Source organism: Empidonax traillii, unplaced genomic scaffold, assembly GCF_003031625.1.
Source record: "Empidonax traillii isolate 1590-97213 ecotype Southwest subspecies unplaced genomic scaffold, ASM303162v1 scaffold281:size1424471, whole genome shotgun sequence".
Taxonomy (NCBI): Eukaryota; Metazoa; Chordata; class Aves; order Passeriformes; family Tyrannidae; genus Empidonax; species Empidonax traillii.
The window spans coordinates 1,270,053-1,292,735 of record NW_020955474.1 but is presented as its reverse complement, the minus strand read 5'-3'; the positions used below and the strand labels follow the sequence as shown (position 1 = coordinate 1,292,735).

At 39.0% G+C, this 22,683-nt stretch overlaps 1 protein-coding gene across 11 annotated transcripts in view; it reads left to right on the top strand.

Moving 5' to 3' along the window:
- Window positions 1-22,683, top strand: part of DTNA (dystrobrevin alpha) — a 227,255-nt gene that overhangs the window by 119,931 nt on the left and 84,641 nt on the right. For all 11 annotated transcript variants that reach the window (XM_027890222.1, XM_027890231.1, XM_027890230.1 and 8 more), the window contains 2 exons: window positions 9,711-9,778; window positions 13,174-13,254. In XM_027890222.1, the coding sequence (XP_027746023.1) occupies window positions 9,712-9,778; window positions 13,174-13,254 (148 nt within the window). In that variant the 5' untranslated portion in view covers window position 9,711. Of the gene's footprint in view, window positions 1-9,710; window positions 9,779-13,173; window positions 13,255-22,683 lie in introns of those variants that run through there.

Genomic DNA, 22,683 nt, shown 5'->3' with positions numbered 1-22,683 from the left:
TTTACACCTTCCAGCCTGCGCATTGGATTTTTTAGGTGAGACACAGTGTGCGCGGAACTGAGCCCACCCTTTAATCCTGAGGTTCATCTGCCGGGGCCAAGCACGCTTGGACGGTGGCAGCGAGGTCCTCAGGACGTAGATGGATTGCCTTACAGGGCTAACGAGCTCCATCTGCCCGGGGAGGGGCCCCGACCGGGAATCGAACCCGGGTCTCTGCAGTGACAGTGCAGTGTGTTTTCCTCTACACCACCGGGGGCTCCCTTTATATACACTGTTTGTAAGCTGTCCTTTTTTTGTTAGATGTTTATTAAGGACTAAAGAGAAAACCTTTGAGCCTGGTTCAGCAGTCCATTCTTCTTCAGCTAAGTACTCGGTCAGCACAGCTGAATTCAAGCATATGCTTTGAGTTCAGTGTGTGTGTGTAAAGGATTTGCAGGATAAGGACAGATTAAAGAACACTTTTGTTGAACTGGACCCCATCTGACTTTACCTGTCCTGTGCATTCACCACTAGAAGACTCAGAAATTATTGTATTGACCTTTAATTTCTTGTCACTTATTTTTTTACAAATTTAGACATCTCATTGCTGTTTTCTTTGCTGTTTCTTCTAGTATCACATGGTACTGCTAGCCTAGCTGTTCTGTTTCTACTGTATATAGTAAGGGTACTGCTGTACTGCTTGTGTGGTTATTCATGCAGGCAGGCAGTTATGGAACAAAAATGTACAGAAACTGATTTTAATCATTCTGACTTTGGAAGAGTTAGTATCTTAACTGAATATCCTGCGGACTGGATTATTATAGCTAAGGCTGCCTAGTGAAATCATTTTAACAATGCACGTGGAACTTCTTTTTACACCACAAAATTAGAGACATAGATGTGTGTCCTTTAATGAGCTTTGGTGCTTGAAAACAGAATTAAAAGGAAGAAGCTGACATCTGCTTTAAAAGAATCTTCAGCTGAATTCAATTACCAGAGTGATCAAGTTGTACCACTTACCCAAGTTATCAGACCACTCACAGAACGATATGGCCAGGTAAAAAAGAGAAAAATCTCACATTTCTTTATTCCCTGACACCACCTAATTGCTAAATGTGCCTTCTTGAGATATTAATTAGATTGGCCTTTAGGCTGCTCCCACTTCCATTGAGGATCTGATTTCTCTTTGCATGAGATTCATACAGACTCAGTAATCAAAGCTTTCTTTGTCTCAGAAGATATATACTTAACTCAGAAATGCTCCTAAATATGTTAATTCCCATCCTAATGCCATTTTTCTGTCCTAGTGCCCGATCTCACTAAACTGACAGACAAATTAATAGCTACCACTATGAAAGGGTACATATGAACAATTTCATGAGTGTCTCATCTTTCATTTGTAATTCATTTTCCACCTTTCCACCATTTAGATCTGGAGAGGCTTGGATTTCCATGGAATAGTTTTTAAAGATTTTTTTTTTTTAACTGTGTTTAGTTATAGTTAATATTTTTTTTTCTATAAATCTGTTTGTTATAGTATTTCAGAAAATTGAAAAGTGAAAAACCCCAAAGGGTTCTGCCTCAGACATAAGGATGAAAATGCTTAAATTTTTCTTGATTGTCAGTTGAATAATGGAAAACTCTTCATGTCTGATAAGGGTTTTTTTAACTTCTCTGAATCAATGGCTCTTCCGTTAATTGTTTGGGTGCCAAAACTTTTCATCAGGTAAGATGACAAAAGCCAACCACCTCTCTATTAACTAATTTGTTTGACTACTCACAGTACTCAATATTAGTGAGATTTTCACAATACATGCAAAGGATCTCAATAATTTCCATTACCTGTGAATGTCTCTTCTCCCGCAGCCGCCATTTGATTTATTTAGTTGTTTTTATAATTCTAAGGAGAGGAAAGTACCTACTGTCCTACAGCAAATAATCATCACATTCATATTTACAAAAACTGACAACTTGTATTGTAAAAATTGGCAGAAGCCAGGAAATTATTCCTAACACAATTGTATCACTGACAGCTTACTCAAATGAATTTGGGTTTAATTACGGCAGCACAAGAAGAACTGAAAGATCCCTTTGACTAAGTAGGATTTTAATTATATTTCAAGTCCTGCAACCTCCTTTGTGCCTCTACAATGGCAAATAAAAAGACCAGAGAGAGGACCAGACTACCAAAGTATCAGAGTATCAATTAAATGCTTCCTGTGAGAAAGTCCTTATAAGTTTTTATCCCTTGCGTTTCATTACAGTTTTCTGTATGAATTATTCCTCGCCTAAACAACTGAAAGAAGTAGAGTTGCATATTTGAGTGTTAAAAGGTCATCAGTTCTTTACTGATCTTGGGTTTTAGAAAAATAATTTTAGTGAAACCTGTTTTGGAGGAAAAACTGCCATTTGGGTGAAATCCAGCTCCAAAATGAGGGTATGGCAAAACTCCATAAAAGTGTTAACACATCAGACAAGCAGAATTGGTGTTGTATATCATCAGCTTCCCTGTGTGAGTTTTGGGGATTTCTTATTTTTCTATATTTTCTAACTACCCCTCAACTGAATTAAGGCTCTGAAATGTCATTCATGAGTGTAAAGGAAGTCAGTATCTTCTGTATTTGTTTTAAAATATTTAATAAAACTTGGACAAAATATAATTTTATCATAGCATTTGAATAGAACTCTTAAAAGCTGTGTCTGAATCTGTACCAGTTAACTGGAAAAAAGGTTTTTTTGGGATGACCAAAATTATTTGACTGGATAATTTTATATTCTCAAAGGATGAAACATTAGTTTTCTTTCCATGTTTTATCCAATAGAGTACTTTCTTGTAGTGTCAGGAAGGCTGATTCAAAAAGAGCATGACCAGAAAAATTTATCTAAGCAATGCCTGTAAGACAGCTTTTTAAAGTTTCACATATATATTTTAAGTCTTGAGTACTTGGTTTTTTGCATTTTGTTAAATGTCTTTTATGTCTGGAATAGTACGATTCTCTAAGAGAAGTTCTTCATGTTGCAGAGAAAAGCAGAAAATTATACTGTACAAGTACCCATAAAAAGCAGAAAAATAAGGATTTTGGTATATATTTTGGCCTAGTTAGTAACATTTCAAATTCCTAGACTTGATAATGCCTAGTGTACATGGAAAAGTACTGATAATTCCTTTGTCATGGTATCCTCTGATAGAATGCTGATTCTATATGGTATTAAATATGAAATTAGTCTCTTTTGACTTTCATGTTTTCTGTCCCCAAATTAGCATTTAGGTTTTTGGGTTTTTTTTAGTAATGAATCTTCACACTTGTTTTTTAGACCTCACAGATAAGATTTGCGTAGCGTTCAAACTTCCTTGAAGACTGTGCATAATGAAAATGAGTTGCAGTGAGTGCCTTATTAGGCATTTTTGAGAGTTTCCCACTAAGGATACGAAGCTCCCAAAAGGGGAGCTGATGAAAAATACGTTGGAAAATTCCTTCTTAAAAACAAAAGGCAAATTTCACTACAGGAGTAAATCCAGAGAGATATTTTTTCCCTAAAATAAATTTGTGAAATATGACAAAAATAAGAGGAGCCTGACTTGCTGGAAATGTCAGAGATGAACTTAGCAGCAGCTCTTGTTTTCCTTCTCCACTCTAAAAAGCTCATCTAGACAAAACACAAGCACGCACTGTAAGTGCGATGCAATTATACCCAGCCTCAGGAAAGAGCATTGACCAAAGTTATTACAGTGCCAAAGATTAGTCCTGGAATGTAAAACTGAGAGAGACCTATTAGGGATCTGCTTCATTAAAACATGTGGAACAAGACATTCATAAGGCACCAATAAATCCATTAAGAGGAAGAGGGCTCTGAAATGGCTCTTCATGATTCTCATTATTAACTACAAGGATTGCTGAGGTTGGCAGCTTCACAAATATGGTTTTATCTGGCACTCACTGTCTCTTTTAACTCTCTGTTCTTCAGTCCAAATTCACTTTGAAATAAGCAGGCATAGCTCTTCTAGCTAACTGAGCAGTATCTACCTAAGAGGGCTGAATTTGGAGAAAATAAGAGAAGAGAAAAAAAGATCTACAGAAAATCTTCTCTCTCATACGAGTCCTGCATGAACAGCACTCCAATCCTAGCTGCTGACTACAGCTTTTGAGTTCCTTATAAAGTCACTGTAAGCTAGACCATAGCACGCTCTTTCATTTTCATAAATCTAAATTTCTGATGCTGGTAAATCCTGAAAATAAATAGCAATTTGTTATGTATGGAGGGCATTTTGATTAAACTGTCCCAAGCAATGGCAGACAAGAAGCATGTGCTGCTGAAAAATGGTACTGCTCTCTGCTTGAAGTTGGCTTTAAATATTGACCAGCTGCATAAAAAACAGCATCAGATTTGTCAACAGCATGAAAAATAGCCACTGATAAACCAGTCCATTTCTCTGCATCCTAATGTTTCTAATTCCCGGGAATACCAAAGTGAATCTCTAACATTTGATATTTCATGGAAGAAAAAAAAAAAAAAAAAGCTCTCTGTATCAGGAGTTCAAGATTTCCTCGTTGTGGAACTGCAGACTGCTCAGATAAAGGATGCTTGATCCTGGTTGATACTTCCTAACAAATGGTGGTATCTCAAGATACTCACTGTTGGGTTTACCAGTCTTGTCGTGCAAAACCTCTGTCTAGAAGCTGCATCCCAAAACTCTCCCAAAAGCTTCAGAGCCCCTGTGAGCTCAACTGGACAAGACTGGGGCAGAGACAAGCGTGTTCCTCTTTTTCCTCTGTGCCTGCTTTTATGGAATAAACAACTTTTATCCAGCGTGAAAGACTGTCAGAAGTGTCACTGGCCAGGATTCGGAGCCTCTTTTGTCAAAGACTCGGCTGCGTCACAACCATCACATGGGACTGGATAAATTTTTCATGCCAGAATTAATCAATTTCAGAGGGCAGTTTTCCTCACTGGCATGCATCCTGCCTCCCTGGGGCACTTCATCTGTCACAGACCAACGGGATAGGGATTTGAGGAAGTGTTAATGGAGTGGCTTTTCTCAGAACCATCGAACTGCGTGTGCGCATGTTAGGTCAGGAATTTTTGACAGTCTCCTGGGAAGTGTATGGAACTTTCCACAGGGGAGCACCTTCTCCATGTATACAAGCAATTGCTTCTTTTGGTGGTGTCATCCCAGCTGGTAACTAAATTTAATCCCAGCTAGTAACTAAGTCCTACACAACTGCTTGCTTATTCCACCACCACCCCCCCTAGTGGTAGGGAAAATCAGAAAAAACAAGTGAAACTCATGGATTGAGATAAGAACAGATTAATAATTGCAACAAAGCAAAATATAATAATAATAATACTAATAATGAGAGAGAGAGAGGAATGCAGCACGAGGTAAATAAGTGATGCCCAATACAGTTGTTCACCACCTGCTGATCAATGCCCGTTCTATCCCCAAGAAGTGATCAGCACCTCCTGGCCAATTCCCTTTAGTTTATATACTGAGCATGATGCTCTGCAGTATGGGTCATCCTTTGGCCAGTTTGGGTCCACTGTCCTGACCATGCTGCCTTTGTGTACCTGCTCCCTGACAGAGCATGGCAAACTGAAAAGTCCTTGACTTAGGGTAAGCACTGTTTAGCATCAACTAAATCATCAGTGCGTTAAGAATATGATTCTCATACTAAATCCAAAACACAGCACTGTACCAGCTACTACTCCATCTCAGCTGAAACCAGGACAGATTGTTATTTTGGAGCTAGTGATTTAATTGTAGCAGGCATTCTTTTTATCTTGCTCAGAGATAGCTCAAGAAATGGCAATATACTGGAAATATACTATTTGTGAGAAGAATTACATAAAACAGGGTTTAATAAAATATATTATTTACCCTTTAAATACTAAAACATGAAAAATATTTATGTGTGAGAGAGATTGTTAACAGTACTCATAATCCAAGCAGCACAACAGCAAAGGAATGAAAAATGAAGCTTTTAGTTCTCACCTTATGTATATTATATGATATTCCCTCTCAGATTTTATAAACCAAAAAAGTATATTAAAAAATAGACCAACTATGCTTCTGACACATGATAAGCATGAAGATGAAATTGCAGTCAAAATAGTTCCAATCAAACTACGTTTCCTTTATTTATTCTTTTCTGTCTAGAACAACTAATATTCTAAGTTTTCAGCTTGAAACATGGGTAAAAATGAAACACTCATGGTATCTTTTTCAGATGCTGGAAACCTTATGCTTGGAATGATTTCTGCTCTGGAATGTCTGTAATATATTGAAGCCTTAATACCATGCTAATTGGTACCTTACTAATTAGCTTGTGACAAGAATTTAAATTAGATGCACACTAGGTGTTCTCCTTACCTGAAATGGAGGAGCTATTTCCTGGGGAGAAAAGCAAAGGGAAAAAGATAGTGGAAGGGATCCACAGAAGACAAATATAATCTAATCCCTACTATGAGAAAAGTATACATTAATTACTATTTTTCAAAATTATGTCTCTGGTAAATTATTCTGGTTTTTTAAAGTTTGCTTTGTGATTTGCACTTTTCCCCTGTAGAACAAGTTGTGCTTTTTTTCCTGTGACTCGACGTACTATGTGCAAAATGAAAGATTTTGGAACATGACTGTAGTCAATTATGCTCCGGGCCAGCCCCAGGGACTGAGCTGAACGCATCCCAGGCTCAAAGCATGAATCTTTGTAATCTGAGTTAAAGAGCTGGATCACAGGGAGCAAGGCTGGAAAGGGAGATGCCCAGTGCCATGACCAACAGCATTAGCTGAGCCTGGACTGTAGCATTCAGGAGTTAAAAATGCATGTGAAAAGCTTGGAAGACATGGCTGAGTGAATTCTTGCCAATGGTGACTCGAAAGTAACAATGCTGATGAGCGTCATCTATTATTTTTCTTCTATCAGGAAAAGGTGTGAAGGAGGAATAGAAGGTATCTATCTGAAAATACTGGCACCCTAATGTTCTAATTAGCTTAATGGCATTTACCACGTTGCAGAAGATTTTAGCTTTGTCATTTGGGATGAAGGCTATTTGAAAATCTGAAAAAATATCTAGTGCCAGAAGAGTCTTAAAAATATAAATACCAAGTTTCCTCCCTCTCTGAGGAAGCTTGAGTTGTGTGTTTATAAATATAAAGTTATTTGTCAGGCCTGGTAATCCTCATAAGCCCCAGCAGTGAAAAGGATGATTCAATTTCAGAAGACAATGGGACATTCTGAAAAATGATGATCAGGTCCAGGGAACATTTTTATAAAGGAAGATAAAAACAGTGAAAGTAAAGGGAAGATGAAGTGCAAAAAAGAGAAAACCAGTTAAAGATTTTTTCACCCCACTGAAAGGACACTTTAGGAATGGGCTCTCTGAAGGAAGTGGAGAAGTTGCTGCACAATTTGCATGATGAAAAATACATTGTTTACTTAATTTTGAATGGAAAAATTCTTCTGCATGGTGAATAAGGTCACAGGTGAGCCACTTTCCACTGGATGCTCTGTAGATATCTGAAATCAATAGCTAAGGAATATTTTTCTCCAGGTGGCAGTATGAGGGAAGTGAAAATAAAGTTGCTTTTGATAAAGTTTTCAATTAAGTTCGTGGCAATTGCCGTGAGACAGTGATTGTTTCATGACTGGTGGAGAACAGTGGTGAAATGAAAACACCAAATTATTAAATAGAGAAAAATCTGTAAGTTTTAAGTGTAAATTGTATCAAGAAACTGAAAGAAGAGAATGTAATCCTTGTGTCAAAATCAAACTAACCCAACCTGAGTCAAATAATATGAGTCATATACAGTCTGAAAACAAGCTGCACATTGTTTGTAGAATAATTCTGAGTATAGGACAAGTCAGAGAAAATTATGGTGGCTTATGACCAACTCTGCAAATAATCAGTGTCTAAAATTGTATTTGCCCTGAAGTATTCACTCAACTGCCCTGCCTGGTAAAAGATACAATCTTTTCAAAGAACTTTATTAACCCAACTTTCCTACGAGATCTGGTCATTTACCATGGCAAATTTGACACCTACTATGAGTTCCATTGGAAACAGAAAGGAGCAGGGAACTCAAGCTGGGGTTAATGAAATTACATTATTTTTAATTTTTTATGGGCAGAGATTTAAGGCTGATTCATGTAAAAAATATATTACTTCTTGCTGTCTAATTAGGCTGCTGGTTGGGTCTGGCGTATCTTGATGTTTATTTTGTTTAGCAGGTAGGTGTGAGTCTTCCCTGTCACCTCCAAGATAGCAAGACATCAGCTACCTCCAGATGAGAGGCTGTGTGACCACTTCTGTAAAGCACTGTGCTGAGAGCTGTTGTCTCTGCAGAAAGGCAGGATGTGTTAGTTCAGACTTAGTGCCATGCTACACACGTCCGTGTCACTGCTCGACAAATGAGAGCATAAGGGTGAACTTGAATATCCCTTCAAAGAGGCTGCAGCCATACCCTTTGTCCCCTTCCTGGTGGGACTGCTGCTCGCATCACAAAATGTCCACCATAGATAGCACTTTAGCAGAGCCTTTATCAGTACTCTGAGAACTGAATAGGCTGTTTGGAAAAAGCAATTATAACGTCCCACCACTTCATTTGAACAGTGCGTTTTGAAAGGGAAAAAACCTGCACACAGCAAAACACTTCTTATGTGATTTCCTTTCTTTCTCTGAGAAATAAAAGGAAGCTGGTTTTCTATCTTGAGTTCTTTGGTGATGGTACACTGAAGCATCCAGTACTTTTATCCTTCCTGTTGAATACATGTGGGGGTTTGCTATGGGACGTGGTGCAATATTTTTGATTGCAGGCTTCTACAGAGCATCTCCTTTATAATCCAGGTAGTCTGATGTTATTTTACACAGTCAGTTGATATGAGGATGTAGATTAAAATGTGGGTCAGAAGCCCTAACCAGACTTGGCAGGGAGGGAGGGATATTGGTTCGTCAGAGTGATTACCCATAGGAAGTGGTGATGCTGACACTAGAGCTGCTATAGATGTTTATCTTTACTCCGAAGGCTTTAGTCCCTTATGGTTTGAATGCTGGCTGTCAAGAGAGCTGTCTCATTTCTCTATGCTTCATCCAGCAGTAGTGCTCTTCAAAATATTCAGGATATTTTTATATCTGAAAACTGAAGGAAAATACATTCTTTCTTATGAGCATTTTTCTGAAAGTCATTTAATTAGCAATATTGGTCTTGAATTTGAATGAATATTTGGAGCATGTTTGCTTGAGTAAATAGAGGGTTTTTTGTTGTGGAGTACAGATTTAGTTGCTGTTGTCTGGGATTTTTTTTTGTCGCCTCCACCCAGAATTGACTAGAAAGTAATTTTCTAAACTACAAAACAATATCCAAATCTTTTATGATTTTTTCTCTCTTACATAATTTAAACTGAAGATTCCTTATTTAAGAAAACATAAAATGAATTTCAGAGCTTGTGTTATGTAAGCCAGTTAGTTACATCAAGCAGAAAAACTGAACACTGCCTTTGGGAGAGAGGGGCGGGGGGGGAACAAATGCTGGAAAGCAGAGTCTAGGGAATGGAGGACAATTTGGGGACCAGGTTCTTCACGAAGCACACCCCAGAGAGGCTGGCAGAAGACATTGGGTACACGTGGAGCACCGATCAACCTCAGAGGTTCTTCAGGATCGATTTTGGATGCTTATGTACGTATGTTCAGTCTGGGAATAATACTTAATGCTTTCACATGATTTTGTCTTCCAGAATGATTGAAGATTGTGGGAAAAGAGGAAATACCATGGCAGAAAGAAGGCAGCTGTTTGCAGAAATGCGTAAGTACTTCCTAGAAATGTTTTGCTGTGATAGACCAAGCCAGTTGCTATGCAGTGTCAGTAAAATTTATGCAGGCTTTCCACCTCAAATCTCCATTGCACAAATGATTTAATATTGCGAGACCAAAACTGCATGAAAATGACCTGATTTGGCCAAATAGGAAACAGGGATTTTCTACATCAGATTTTTAGATGGTGTTATTTTAGTCAATAGCTTCTTGAGACAAAGATGCTGCAATACACAGGTAGCAAAGAAGAGGGATAAAGGTCTCCAAAAGTCTACATCTTTTACTGGGGGTATCTGTAGTGGGTTGACCCTTGCCAGCCACTAAGGACCCACATGAACAGTTGCTCAATCCCCAGCCAACCCCCAGCGAGATGGGAAAGAATATAGGGAGAGCAAAAGCAAGCAAACTTGTGACCTGAGATAAAGACAGTTGATTAAATGACAGGGAAGGAAAAAATCATAAAAAAACTCAAGAACAAGTGATGCAAAGGTGGTCACTCACCACCTCCCAGAAGCACACTGATCTGCAGTTAGTCATCAAGCAGTGTCTACCTTGGAAGACAAAACTCCCCATCCCCATCTTTCCCTACCCCAGTTTTATGGCTGAGCGTGACATTATATGGTATGAACTGTACTCTTGATCAGGTGGGGCCATCTGTCCTTGCTGTGTCCACTCCCAACTTCTTGCCCATCCCCAGACAATGCTGGGAGGGGACAAAGTAGGGGAAAAAGAGACCTGGGTGCTGTGCAAGGCCTATTCAGCAATAGCTAAAACAGCAGTGTGTTATCAACAGTTTTTAGCCACAGATCTAAAACACAGCACCACACAGACTGCTATAAAGAAAGTTAACTGCGTCCCAGCCAGACACAGCACAGGGACTCATGTATTTCATACCCCACTTCAGCACATTTTTTACAGTTTCCAGTGAAGCTCCGTGCTCCCTTCAGAATAGTGTGTGAGAGATGTACTATACCAACAATGCTCCTGCACTTCTCCTGACAGTCATCTCTTATTTCTCTTATAACCCGTGTACCATTTCTCTTATAACCCATGTACCATTCTATTATACACGAAGTCTGAGACTGTCACCCTGTTACTAGATTTACCAGAGTTTTGTCTGTAATTACTAAGCTTCCTATTGTTTGTACCCTGCAGCGTAGAAACAATGACATGAGATCTCCCTCATCTTAGGTGGGAGACTTCAGATGAGCATTACTGGGACTTCAGTTACTGTGCATGCGGAAAGGCCAGGTCTGTGCTAGTGAATTGGATGTGCTCGGGATGGCCTACTGAGAACTGTCTTGTCCCATTCCACTGTGTCCACCAGCTCTGTTGTGCCCTTTAATTATTAATTTTAGTACCCTACAGGGCTGGCTTACTGTTGTAACTCAAATGAGTATTTCTCTCTGACCTCTCTGGTGACCAGTGACAGGAGCTGAGGGAGTGCAATGAAGCTGTGTCAGGGGCGGTCTAGCTTGGATATTAGCAAGAAGTTCTTCACCCAGAGCGTGCTTGAGCATTGGAACAGGCTCCCTAGGAAAGTAGTCACAGCACCAAGCCTGATAGAGTTCAAGAAGCATTTGGACAATTCTCTCAAGCACGTGGTGTGATTTTTTGGATTATCCTGTGCAGGGCCAGGAGTTGGACTCAGTGATTCTTGGACAAGGCTTATCAGGGAAGCCCTTCGGCTGAGTCACAAAGGACCCCCTCACTTTCTAATCTCTTTCTCAGGGTGGCATCTAGGTACAGCTGGATCCAATCCTAGTCCCAGATCTAGGCAATGGCTTATGTCTAAAAGATTATATAGGTGTGATTGAACCTTTATATAACTTTGTCCTGCAGGATTAAGGATGGCAAAGCAAATAAATTTATGGAAATAAAATAAATATTTATTTAAATTGATTTCAGTGATAAAAATTAGACTAAAATACTTTAATCAGAATTATTTACCATACAGTATAGATAGTTATAGCTATTAATATAGTGCACTGTTAAATAAATAGTTTCAAAGCTAGCTTAATAGTTAGTAAGTAGAGACTGTTACTCACCCATAACAACAACCATGGGCAAATCTCTTTCACTTGGCCTCAAGGAGTAATCTTGAGGCATTCCCCCTCCAGGGATGAATCTCCACACACACCTTGAGAACGAATATGTTAGGAGTCCCTGCCATTAAAAAGACTGAGCTTTTGTATTACAAAGCGATTGACTGTCAATCAAATGTTTCTAGGCTACCTATGCCAGCTCAGCAACTTAAGATAAGTTATCAGTTCTATCACTTGTTGCTTCCTTTATCAGGAACTTTGTTTGCCACATCCTCAACAGTGTCAGTTTCTATCAGGAGACACTGTTTTTCATGTCCTCAGAATGTTTAATTTTGGGGCTGTGGAGTCAGACTGCTCTCAACATTCTTCAACAGCCAAAAGCAGCATGATCCCCCTTCTCCATCTATCACTGGTAGCTTTTGCAAATAAGGGAAAATTTGAGCTGTTTTACCCCCACTTAGGCAGAGCATCCCGCTACAGATGCCGACGTGGCCGTATGTACAACAGTGCAGCTGAGTCAAATTGTGTCAAGAATAATCTTAAAGAGAGCATTTAGGAAGCTTGTGTAAAAGCAGGAGCATATTCCACTCCACTTCTTTTACATCCTGACTCTCCCTTGTTTGGATGTGTCTTTTGGACACTCTGCCAGGTTCTGCCCCCATCCTGGTCCCTCTCTGTTGTGGTTGTATGTGAGGTAGCTACCAACAAGTTTGTACCCTTCTCCTGGACAGATGCTTTTGGAAATATTACCAGATAAAATTTAAGTTGCAGCAGGCAGGGCCAAACTATGAGTGATGCAGAAAGCTTGAGTTTTCCCTTACAGAGAATAAACCTCTGCTAAATGGAGAAAGTCCTTGCACCCTTTGCATTATTTTTGCCCCCTTCTGCAGATTGCCATGAGCCCTTGTGTTATGGCATGGTATTTCTTCTGATTTGGTTTGCTGGCAATACGTTGTTCTGATCTGGCATGTCAGCTAAAGATACTTGTTTTGAGCTTTTTTGTTAAATATTAAAATTAGACTGAGGTTTTCCCTGTTGGAGCTGTTGGAGCCTGGCCAGTGTGTCTTTTAGCCTGCAGCTTGGCCAGATTGTTCTTCAAAGTGACAGACACAGTGGGCTGACTATTCCCTGCCTTCCTTTATAAAAGTCTTTTAACACTGTACCTCCTGACATTCCCCTTCTCATTCCTCGCTCCTCTCTACTCTCTCTGCGAAGGAGACAGCCTTGAAAATTGTTAAACAGAGTCAGCTCATGTGTTCTCTTTGTTCTCTGGCTTCCCTGCTAGCAAAGATATGCACAGGTCATATTCCATAGAAATGTCACCGTTATTCTCTTCCACTAGGGGCTCAGGATCTGGATCGCATTCGTTTGTCCACCTACCGAACAGCATGCAAGCTTAGATTTGTTCAGAAGAAATGCAACTGTAAGTATGCCAGCACTTCTTTGACCTACCGTTGCTATAAGCCTTCCCCTGCACTCCCTAGACTGTCCTTCACATCACTGACAAACAGGGACTGTTTGATATGGCATTGGAAAGGCTCTAAGCAGAGTGCCTGGGCAGATTTTAAATACTAACCTGTTTATATGAGGAACTTGACCTTAAACATGCCAGTGATTCAGTCATAGAAGGGTGGGTCAGGATGCAGGACACAGCTTTAATTAATAAGTATGTTAACTACATTCTCCAGTTTTTTTGTAAAATTGGGTGTTCTTGCCAGATCCTGCAAATTAAATGCTTTTATAGCAGCTCCATGAGAAGAAGTGGTCATTCCAGTCATCATCTATTTAGGGTGCAGCAAAGTAAGTGCAGTGTCAGTCAGACCCTTTTTTCCCCACAAGGCCAGATAGACACTGCTTTTCTGAGAGGGTGAACCTGCTTGTAATCTCTGTATGTCTGTCGTCCTCCTTCTAGGTTTTATTGTTGAGAAATTTCTGACTTGATTAGTGACTTTTTTAACTCTTCTTCTGAGATCAGTCTTTCTTCTTTTACAGCTGCAGTTTCTATTAGCAGTCATGTGTTGTAAAATTTAAAGAGGAAATACATATAAAATCTGTGATGGAGTGTATCCTTTCTTCTCCATCCAAAATAGTATGCAAATACGTAGAAGGGCAGGTTTGGATTTATGTGTTTTACCAGACCTTTCCACACCAAGTTAAAAAAGAAAAAATCCTAACCAGGGGAACTCTTGTCAATAGTAGCAGCAGAGGGAGGACTAACACAGAGAAAACAAGTAGGTTTTAGTCTTCATATCTGGACTAAAATGGCAACCTGGCTATGCTTGTGCTTGACATAGTGGTAAGTATGTTAAGAAATGCTCACTGCAGATAGAGATTAACCTCCCTGGAGAGAGTTCTGGTTTTGGGGTTACATGTGTCTGTGTTACAGAAATGCTTATCTTATGCTGTCCAAACATGCTGGAGAGGCCAAGTTGTGATGGAAAAGATTTTGGAGTATTTACTGTGTTATTGGCCACAGGGCTGATTGTTTGATCACTTCTGCAGCACACTTCTCATATTTTTCATAGGTGGTTAGCTGAAGTATTAATTGAAGGATTAGTATCACATTGTAAGCTGGCTGCCAGATGCAAAACCCAGGGGGGCTTTAGTACCTACCCAGCAGCTGACTTCTCCCATTCAGGAGCAAATGTGTTGAAAGACACTATTGTGTTGCATTCAGTTGGGGTTTTTTAAATAAATATTTATAAATATATATTTATAATTATATAAACTATATATTTATAAATAACTAAATATTTTTTAGGAGGATGACGTTTTCACTTCATTTTCATGGTAACATAATACATTAGTCTGAGGTGACAAAAGTATCTAATTAAGTTGACAGTGATGGCGAAGTCTGTATGCAAAGCAAGTGAAAAAAACTAAGGGCTAACAATAGTCTCATTGTTGGGAGTGGCTGCCTGGCTAAAAATGCTCATTGTTAATCTTAACTTTGTGCCTCTTATTTATCAACAATGATCTGCTTTTGTAGAGCTGTTGGTTCTCCTCATAAAGAGTCAGTACAGATGCTCTTTGGTTTGCCAGCTTGTGCCAAGTCACTCGTGGACAGGGCTTGCCTTCTGGTCGCCATTGATAGCCTCGGAGAAGTTATTTGCTGGTCTTGTTTCCAGATTTATACTGTATCAATCTCTTTTGAAGAAAAAGAAAGGACAAAATTATAATCCTGATAAGTAGATTCTGTGCAATTTAAGAAATAATGCCAGTTACTCTGGAAGGGCTGAGTTGTGTCTTTTCACTGTCAAGTAAAGTTTTCTCCTGATTGTTTTGGGTACACTGCTGCTCTCCTGGATGGCTTTCTCTTATCCATGGGAATTCATTCAGCTGATAAGTATTCAAGCAGTGGCTGTCCAAGAAAGAGCTTTTAAACATAGAGCCATTGAACTGAGTGCTGCCCTTGAAATGGTTAATATTAGACCTCTGGCTCATGTCAGCTACTGTTGTGGGTTTCTTTCCCTTACAGAAATCATCATTATGCACCACCCAATGGCAAGTTCATGAGGAAAAAAAAAAAAGGGACATGGAAAAAATAACCTTTCTGCTGCATCAGAGCTGCTTCGTTTACAGTAGAATATACCAAGAAAAAACTCAAAGACAATTCTGCTCCATTCTTTGAGCTGTGCTCTCCTGCCCTGGCACACTGGCTCAGACTTACTAGGGAAAAATTGCTTGGAAAAAGTGTATTTGAGGGGTTCTTTCAAAGAGCTAATTTGACAAATTGCAGAAAGCTGCTCTTGGCTAAAGGCTGAAGGTGTAAGAGGATGGAAGCAGAGAGCTGCTTTGAGTGCCAGAAGTGTTTGTTCCAAGGAAAGCAGAGCAGAGGTTTTATTAGCACCATCTTTTTTACCCGAAGGTGCCCATTAGCATAGACAGTCATGGGATTTCACTTAAGAGGCAGCTACACTTGTCACACACAGTACACTGTTTGTTTCTGCTGTCTTTAGTGCAGACATAGACACAGGTTCAACTCCTGGCCTCCCTTTGTGAATTATTCTCTCAGTGCAAAAGTTCTTTTTGCTGAAACCTTCAGCAGCAGGCTGGGTTTTACTGGTGAATGGGTAGAAGTGCTTTCATGTTCTAAGAGTGTTTCTCCTGAAACTAGTTAAACTATCTGGATAAAGATTATAAAGAATGTGACAGTTTACCACCATTTACCAGAATACCACTAACAAGTGTTGCACTTTGAGTACTAACACTGTTGATTAAATTAATTGCTCTGGAATTATTTCATTTTCATAAGATGAAGACTGCTTTGTAGATATTTAGCCAACAGTCTTCAAAATTGCAAATACACGTCTTTCTGATAATTATATAAAACTTTAGGGAAAGTACCCTGTGAAAAGTATTTATGTTACAAAAGTCTTTCTGAGCATTTTAAAGCAAACAGTTTAAATACAATCATCAAAGTGTGAAAAATCATTACCAGTCATTGCAATTATTTGTCAAACAGGATATAATTTAATGCATTCTTCAGAAAAGCAAGAAATTCTTCTTAAGAACTCAGAAAATAAGTAGATAAATTTGAAAAAGCTCTGATGTTATCTATCAAAGAATAATTTCTGCAAATTTAAGCATTCCTCTTTGCCTAAATTAACTCTACAAATAAATAACAGTAACATTTACAAATTATTGTTGGCACACCTCTGAATCTCCTAAGTGCCCAAATGTGGAATGCAACATGTGACAAAAATCCCCAGAGCAGGAGAACCACAAAATTCTGAAGGCAGAAATCTTAGTCGTGGACAGGGGGACCCTGGAGAAAACACTGCTGGTTATGTCATCTTGAGATCCCTGATTGTAAAGCCAGGAGTGTGTGAGCTGACTGGCTGCTTTACTGGATTATGGTGTAGGATATAGTCTTGGAAATAGTAGCACTCTAATAATTTGAGGTTAAATTTCATTATTTGGGGTAATAAAAGCAGATAGGAAGAAGACCTGATCAAACATGCTACATGTTTATTCTGGTCTGTACTGTACAAATTGTACAAAATGGTAATAATTGACTTCATCATCCAAATTTTCTAAATGTGCTTTAAAGCTGGTTCTAAATAGTGTACACTTCAAGAATCAAGGAGGGAGAGCTATAGGTGAGCTCTGTGAAGTCTGAAACAGTCAGAGAACTTGAAAATCCTATGAACCGATATAGCTGTGACCAAGTCAAACATTAGGGTATTGTCCTTCACTTCACCTCCAGTGCATCAGAGCAGGTTTTGGAGCACCCAGTGCAGATTCTCACCATACCTACTGCCACTCAGCTCCCCTTTCCACCAGGAAAAGGCCATCTTGACAAGGTTGATTTGCAGCTGTTTATCCATGACATCCTGACACAGAAAGCACTATAGGCTTTCCTAAAACAAGGCACAAAGGACCAATGACAGCAGTTGGACATATCTCTTGACATTCACCAGCATTCGGGAACCACCAAAAAGTACAATTTGTAGTTATCCCCAGTGATCACTGTGCAGTTGATTTATTTTAATATTTGGTTTTCAGTGAATTTATTAACAAGCTGAGATGAAATACCATGTTCATATGCAAATTCCCTCTGGGCTGTGGTGACAGCAGGAGTAGGACATAACATTGTATCATAATCAAAACCATTATACCATTAAACATCACTCACTAATATAGAACCGCATGGCTGGAAAACTACTGCTGTCCTTGATGAACTATCCTGAATGTGTTGTGAGATTATTCTGTGGCTCTGGCTGCAAAAGCAAATTTTGTTGTTTTCCCTAAATCAGAATAAATCATTGGTAGTTGCAAGTGTGAATCAAAAGCTGTGCTGGTGATAGTAATATGTGCCTTAATTAAGGCAGACAAAAAGGGAGCTTGTTTCCCTGGTAGTTTAATCTCAACACCTTGGGGTTTTGGTGTCTTTGTTTCTCCCTTCACTATTGCTTAGTGTGTGTGATTTTTAATTTTTTTTTTTAATTCTTTCAGCCTATTCAAGTTGTAGTACAGCTACATAGAGAGTGCAGCTGACATGACTATGATGGAAACCTTCTGTATGTCCAAGGCAGTGTCCTCCACCTCCATCTGATCTTCATCCTGCCTCCTCTGGACTTAAGTAGTCACAGCTGAGGCATGTAGGCATGTCAGCTTAATTTCCATACATGCTTTTGGGTTCCTTCCTGATCTGATCTGTCTTTTTACATTTGTTTTAATTTAGAATTAATTTCTCCCCTTCTGAAGTATAATAATTTTCTACTGAAAATGAATGACAGTTATTGTAAATACATTATGCTTTTCTTAAAGGTCTTTTTTATCTGTACTATTATACCTCCTATAATGCTACAGGATGCTGCTGAAAATGCTTTTGTCCTAGAAACTGACAATTTGTGTATGAAATTATGAGACCAGACTGTATGAGCTACTGGCCCCCATCAAGATGGCAAGCACTTTTGGAAAATTTTTTGATTAAGCCTAAATAAAATTACTGGGGTTTGGGGTTGGATTTTATTTTTTCTATACTGGGCTAACACCTAAAATATCATTTTATCCCATACCATTCAACATGGCATTCACCGCAAAATGAAAAGTAACAACATCTGCTACTTGTAGGAAAAGGAAAGGATAAGAAAGTCTTGATTCCACACTGGAAATGGTGCTGTGACCTTTGTGTTATTCGGGGACTGAGGAAGTCAACAGGAGATCCAGGTTCATCTTTCTCTTTTGCATGACAAAATCTGCACTGATCTTACATACCCAAAAGAATTCCTTAAACACAAAGCTAGATATACACAAGTGTTCCAGTCTGTCCTGTTGATGTTAAACCACCAGATCTTTCATCTTTACTTGACTGATTGATTTAGGAACATATAACTACTTCTCTTTACTTAAATGAGACCTCTTGCCAGTGTAGTATAAAGACATTCTTCCTTTGACTCACTGAGTATTTGTTTTCTCAAACATGAAATGGAGTGCACAAGAAATGTGTAAAGGAGTGAGTATCCATGAAGGTCCCTGCCATGGAGGGAGGCATTCATTGTCACCATCCTGCCTTTTACTTCTCAAGGACCGTATATGCAATTTTGTGCTTACCCTTCTCTTTATTCTCTCTCTCAGGAGGACCGTCAGAAACAGAGGCACCAAATTGTCATAATGACAAAATTGTTTAGATTAAATAACTTAATCCTTGATCACTGTAGGTTTCCATGGTTAGTGCTCTGTTTTCACTGTTGGGTTTTATCATGTTTTTCATTCTATCTTGGAAGCAATAAAGTGCAAGAGAGATTCAGACTGGGTCACAGAGCAATCAAACTGAATGACAAGCAGCGTTGCCTACTTGAGAAGTGCAAAAGGTCTGCTTGGCCATAATTTGAAACAATCTGCCCCTTGAATTTGTGATCATGGCATTCTCATATTCTTCTAAACCCTCAGCAATCAGTCTTGTATGAAATTTCCTTAAAATCCTATAATCTGGGGAAAAAAATCACCATTTTGAGTTCTTATTTTTATTCTTCTCTGTTGACCACCTTGGATATTCTGTAAGCTGCTTATTATTATCACATAAAGGTAGAGGCTGGAAATACCAGTTGTGTTCTTTGTTTTCTATTTTAACAGAATCCAAATCTTATAGGTTCTCTTAGAGTGAATGACATTATTCACATGGCTCCAAGAGATATAGCTTTAAAAAAAGAAAAAGCACTCTGTATTAGGGGAGTCGTGATACCATTGTGTAAGTTACTAATTCTGGTATCCTGCAGTACTTGAAGAATGGAAAGAGAGAGGAGTTAATGATTTTAAAAAGTTTTTTGTTCCTTTGTCTTTACCAGAGACTTAGAGACTAAATGCTCCTGGAACTGCTAGTACTGTTCCATATGGGTTTCCAGGCAACTATGGGGAAAGGATGCATATATTATACATTCTGCATTATGCATCAATTATTTAATCAAAAGTCCAAAAGGGCTTGATTTAGCATATTCCCCGCAGACAAATCCTTAGTCTGTAACTGTTCCCTCACAGCAAAATATCCTGAAAATGGGTTCAGATTTCCTTTCTCTTTTAACTGTAAAAGTTTATTATTATGCTTGACAATCACAATAGCTGTTAGAGAGCTGACATATAACCTATATATTTGGTATATTCATTGCAGGACTGCTGTTCAGCCTTTTCCCCAATATTAGCATGAAGTGTACTGTGATTATGTAAAAGGGTTGTGGTATCTCAGATGTCCCTTAGTATATGCTCGTAAAGACAGCCACTGCAAGTCTGTCTCATACATGGTTGAGACAAGAACTATTAGTAGATACTTGCAGTTAATGTCAAAAAGAGGGAACTAAACAAAGATACCTACCTTAAACTCTTACATTTTCATTTGCTTAAAAATTGATTTTTCAAACATACCCATGATTCGAAGTGGCTTCTGTTAAAAAGAGGAGTTGCAGAAAATTGTCAACTAGTATTATTTTGTCCTTTACAGATGAAAATGACTGATTTGGCTTCCCTTGAGTCAGAAGTTGACAGGTACCTGGACTAGGTCACATCCCAAGTATACCTACATGCTGACCTGTGCTACACAGGTAGCTCAGCCCTGCCTGGATGCAGACAGCTTTTGTAATTGAATCATAGCTGAAAATGTCTTACTGACTTCCTGAACTCTGTGAAGACTGCCATTCACTGTGCTATTTCTAATGGCTTTCCTGATGCTAGTTTAAGGTTGGACAGTCTGTTCCGTTCCCCACTTGTGCCTCTGAACATCTGCTACTGGTAATAGACATCAGTCACCTTTGTCTGGCAGCCTTTGGCTTAGCTACCCCAAAGCAGAAAGTTTCTGTATCCTAATCACATTGGTCCTCTTAGCAGATGCTTCAAACAAAAGGAAATAAAAAATTGCAAAATATACAGAGACGTAGTTTGACAGAAACAATCCAATACCTTAGCAATCACAGGATCACTGTATTTTATTGTTCTTCAAGTCAGAGCTTTTACTTCTTTCACCCTCTTGTTTTTCCCCTCAGTCTGTAGCTGTGTTTTTTAGTCTCCCTCATTTCCCTGTCCCTTTTTCAGCTTCATGTCATTGTCTGCTTTATCTCTGATTTCTTTGCAACCCTCATTCCCTTGTCTCTCTCTCCTTTCCTGTTATCCTCTTGGCTCAAAGAACTTTTCTTCAGGCCATCCCTCTGCTACGCTTGAGCCTTTCTTCCCTTTCCTTGGGCTGTTTTTGGGGTATTTTGCAGGACCTGCCCTGATATCATGGGAGCACCTTCATAACATGTCAGAGTGCGTTAAGCAGAGTGCCTTCATGCCAGTTACATGTTAGTGATTCTTGTTGGGTTTTTTTTCCTATGACATCATATTTATGTGAAAAAGGGGAGAAAAGTAACAAGTCATCTTTGGAGCACATATCAGTGAGTTTGGTGATCACGTCCTTTGTTCCTAAGGGGTTTCGTCTTGAAGCTCTGCTTCTCTTTTATGGACTCAAAAACTCTTTTCTGGACTTTCTGGCAGAAAGTGCCATGTCTAGTAGTTTCCTGAGTACTTCCAGAGATGGTTACTCCCCTGGGCAGACCACTCCAATTCTTACCAACCCTTTCAGTGAAGAAATTCCTCATGGTGTTTTGAACTCCTTCTCCATTGCATCTGCTGAGTTGGGAATTTTGCTAGTCTTTTTTTGCCCTGTCCTGGTCTTTATGCTGTCAGTTGGCTCATCTTCGTTCCATTCTCCGGTAACTTTTAAAAACAAGCCCAATGTGGAGCCAGCAGGGACACTGTCTGTGGTGAATGCTCTCAGCAATTATGGACTTCTTTGGGGTGAATACAGCAAATAATCCCTAGAATGGAGGTCAAAATGCAGGACCTGACACCATTTTTATTATAATTCTCTCCTCCTATACTTCCCAAAGAGTGTTTTTTTCCATACTAATTTGTTTTCAGTTACATCAAAAGTCCAGTTTGTGTAACTCTAACAATATAGATCAATTCCATAACACCCGGAATATTTAAACAGAAGCTTTATTTTAGCTGTTGCATCAGTTTTCTACAGCACCTAGGGTTTTTTTCTGTAAATCTTGGTGAAAGACTTGGTGCAGCAAATATCTGGTATGCTAGGACAAATTGTGAAAACAGAAGATGTTGGCCATAAAAATAATTTCCTGCTTTTATAAATGTGAAGAGACTGCACAATATGTCCTCAGTGGGTATTGTTATTAATACAGTTCTGTGTCACTACATACACAATGAACATTCAGCTTCATGGCATTAATTTTTGTGATATACAATGGCTTTTCAGAGGCTGTTTTCCTTGTTCTGAATCAAGGCATTCCAAATCTGGATTCAGACTGAGTTGTATCTGTGATGTTGTTGTCTACAGAGAATTTCTAGTAGGGTATTTGGGAGCTGTCTTTGGCCCTTACTGAGCAAAGTGTGGGCTAATTCCACAAGAAGTTCTCATTTCTTCGGTCCATGTGGATAGATAGATGGATGTCTCCTTTCCTTATAGAAAGTAAATTGAAAGTAACTCTGTTGAATCATTGCCATCATTCTGGCATAAAGGAAAGAATGAATCAGTCTCTCAGAGTTTTTCTTGAGGAGGTTGAACTCAATTTCTGATAAATGAAGTCAGCATTAGTATCGCACTGCATCTCTTGTAAAGGTCCTGATCTTCCCCAGGTTTAATTTTCCACATTTCATTCATCTGTATTTTGCCTTGAAACTCTTATTTTGTCTCAAATTTGCAGGATATGTTTAAGGATTGCATGTATAAAAGAAAGGATAAGTGGCCGTGTACATCGAGACTCTTACTCCATCTAGGGGCCCTGACAACATCATTAAAGAGCTTCTGTCACATACATGAGAAAGGATAGATGTGTGAAACTTCACCTAAATCTCATTT